The sequence below is a fragment of the Apteryx rowi genome, unplaced genomic scaffold (assembly GCF_003343035.1).
Source record: "Apteryx rowi isolate R43461 unplaced genomic scaffold, aptRow1 scaffold_1431, whole genome shotgun sequence".
In the NCBI taxonomy this organism is placed as follows: domain Eukaryota; kingdom Metazoa; phylum Chordata; class Aves; order Apterygiformes; family Apterygidae; genus Apteryx; species Apteryx rowi.
Window position 1 is genome coordinate 9,311 of NW_020447677.1, and position 3,347 is coordinate 12,657.

Consider the following 3,347-nt stretch of genomic DNA (forward strand, 5'->3'; position numbering starts at 1 on the left):
AATGGCTGGAAGGATGGAGAGATGATGGAGGGAGGGAGGGAGAGATGGATGGGTGGATGGAAGGATGGAGGGAGGTAATGGCTGGAAGGATGGAGGGATGATGGATGGAGGGAGGGATGGCTGGATAAAGGGACGGTTGGTGGGAAGTAATGGCTGGAAGGGTGGATAGATGGCTGGAAGGAGGGATGGCTGGAAGGATGGGTAGGTGGCTGGATGGCTGGAAGGATGCATGGATGAATGGAGCATGGATGGAAGRATGGATCCGAGGAAGGATGGCTGTAGGGACAGCTGGCTGGCAGGACRGAAGGAAGGACGGAGAGATGGAGGGCWGGAGGGAAGGAGAGCCGGGAGGACGAGGAGCCGGGCTCAACGGATGGAGGGATGGAGAGGTGGCCCGCGCGGCCGGAGGGCCGGGCGGGTATAGAGGGGCGGAGGGCAGGCAGGACAGCCGGCCGGACAGACGGCCGGGGTGCCCGCAGCCGGGGGGCCGCTGCCGGACAAGCTGCAGCAGGCGCTGCTGCCCGTGGTGGACTACGAGCGCTGCACGCAGCCCGACTGGTGGGGCAGCCTCGCCGTGCGGCGCACCATGATCTGCGCCGGCGGCGGCGCCGAGGCCGGCTGCAACGTGAGTGCCGCGCCGGAGCGGGGGGGGGAAAAACCCCGGGTGCCGGAGCCGGCACGCGACCCACGCCGGCGCCGTCCCCGCAGGGCGACTCGGGCGGCCCGCTGAACTGCCGGGCGGCCGACGGGCGCTGGGAGGTGCACGGCATCGCCAGCTTCGTCTCCTCGCTGGGCTGCAACGCCCCCAAGAAACCCACCGTCTTCACCCGCGTCTCCGCCTTCGACGCCTGGATCGCCGAGGTGGGCGCCGGGGCGGGCGGTCCGGCACGGTGCGGTGCAACGCGGCACGGCACGGCACGGCACGGCGCCCCCCCCTTCTCTTCCAGACCATCAACAGCAACTGAGCGGCGGCGGCGGCGGCGGCGGCGGTGGGACCAATAAAGCTGCGCTCTGGCTGCACGCGCCTCCCTCCCGCGTGGTCTCTCGGTCGCGGCCCCCGCGAGAGCAAGGGCGCAAGCGGCACGCGTGTGTGTGTGCATGCACGCCGCCGGGCACACGCACCGCCAGGTGTGCGCATGCACATTGCACGTGCACGTTGCACACGCACCTCTGGGCATGCACATTGCACATGCACATTGCACGTGCACATTGTGCATGCACCTCTGGGCATGCACATTGCACACGCATTATTGCGCAAGCACCTCTGGGTGTGCACATGCACATTGCACATGCGCACACACCTCTGGGTGTGAACATGCACTTTGCACATGCATATTGCATGCACACACACCACCGGGCATGCACTTTGCACACGCATATTGCACGTGCACGCACACCACCAGGTGTGAACATGCACATTGCACATGCATATTGCACGTGCACACGCACCACTGGGCATGGACATGCACTTTGCACATGCACATTGCACGTGCACACACACCACCGGGTGTGAACATGCACTTTGCACATTACACATGCACACACACCACCAGGCATGCACATGCACGTTGCACATGCATATTGCACATGCACACGCACCGCTGGACATGCACATTGCACATGCATATTGCACGTGCACACGCACCACTGGGCATGGACATGCACTTTGCACATGCACATTACACGTGCACACACACCACCGGGCATGAGCATGCACTTTGCACATGCACATTACACGTGCACACACACCACCGGGCATGAGCATGCACTTTGCACATGCACATTACACGTGCACACACACCACCGGGCGTGAGCATGCACTTTGCACATGCATATTTCACGTGCACACACACCGCCGGGCATGCATACACACATCGCACATGCATATTGCACATGCACACGCACCGCCGGGCGTGCACACACACATCGCAAGTGCACAGCCATGCGTGCACATGCGCATCACGCAGGCAGGCACACACGCGTGCACGCACACACACACACAGAGCCCGGCACGTGCACGGCTATCGCACGGGCGTGCAAGCGCATGCGCAGACCCCGCTGTGCGTGCACGAGGATATTGCAGGGTGCGCACACGTGTGCGCACGTAGCCGTGCAGGCACGTGCATTCTGCACACACCCCGCCRTGCGCACGCACGCACACTGCACGGGCGCACGCACCTCTTGTGCAGCCCCACGCGCGCACACGCAGCCCCGGCGAGACCGGCTCCGTTTGCCAGCAGGTGGCACTGGAGGAACGAGCCCAAAAACCTTGGTGGGCACCTGGCACCCGGCACCCACCCACGGGCGGCCTGTGGGGCCCCTGGTCCCATCCGGAGGTGCCCCGCACCCATCCCTGCACCCGGCACGGGAGGAGAGGCCGGGGACACCGGGGACGCCCGGGTCCCGAAGGGATGGGGCAGCCCTGGAGACACCCCCGGGCCTGGAGATACCCGGGCACCACGGGGACAGGCACACAGACACGCCCAGACACCACGGGGATGGGCACATGGGTGTGCCCGGGCACCACAGGGACGGGCACACAGTCGTGCCCAGACACCACAGGGATGGGCACATGGATGTGCCCAGATACCACGGGGATGGGCACGTGATGTGCCCGGGCACCACAGGGACGGGCACACGGGCATGCCCAGACACCACGGGAACGGGCACACAGGCGTGCCCAAACACCACGGGGATGGGCTCATGGACATGCCCAGATACCACAGGGATGGGCACACGGGCGTGCCCAAACACCACAGGAATGGGCACATGGACATGCCCAGGCACCACGGGGACGGGCACATGGGCGTGCCTGGGCACCATGGGGATGGGCACATGGACATGCCCAGACACCATGGGGATGGGCACCACAGGGACAGGCACATGGACATGCCCAGACACCACAGGGATGGGCACATGGACATGCCCGGGCACCATGGGGACAGGCACCACGGGGATGGGCTCATGGACATGCCCAGATACCATGGGAATGGGCACACGGGCGTGCCCAAAAATCACAGGGACGTGCACATGGACGTGCCTGGGCACCACGGGGACCGGCACACGGACATGCCCAGGCACCACAGGGATGGGCACCACAGAGACGGGCACACGGACATGCCCAGACACCACAGGAATAGGCACACGGACATGCCCAGACACCACGGGGATGGGCACCACAGGGACGGGCACACGGACATGCCCAGACACCACAGGAATAGGCACACGGACATGCCCAGACACCACGGGGATGGGCACACGGACATGCCCGGGCACCACGGGGACAGGCACCACGGGAACGGGCACGTGGACATGCCCGGACACCACGGGGACGGGCACGAGGCTGG

General features: G+C 65.3%; 2 protein-coding genes across 2 annotated transcripts in view; both read left to right on the plus strand.

Annotated features, from left to right (window-relative positions):
* The first annotated feature begins 44 nt into the window (after positions 1-44).
* Positions 45-981, plus strand: LOC112962191 (proproteinase E-like). Its single transcript, XM_026058160.1, has 4 exons — positions 45-74; positions 425-625; positions 709-861; positions 948-981. Exons 1-4 carry the CDS (start codon positions 45-47, stop codon positions 963-965), a joined length of 402 nt encoding a protein of 133 aa, XP_025913945.1. The 3' UTR covers positions 966-981.
* Positions 982-2,643: 1,662 nt separating this feature from the next.
* TMEM269 (transmembrane protein 269) overlaps positions 2,644-3,347 on the plus strand; it is a 6,545-nt gene continuing 5,841 nt past the window's right edge. Inside the window, 1 exon segment of the mRNA XM_026058161.1 lies at positions 2,644-3,335. Within this exon segment, the coding sequence (XP_025913946.1) occupies positions 2,644-3,335 (692 nt within the window).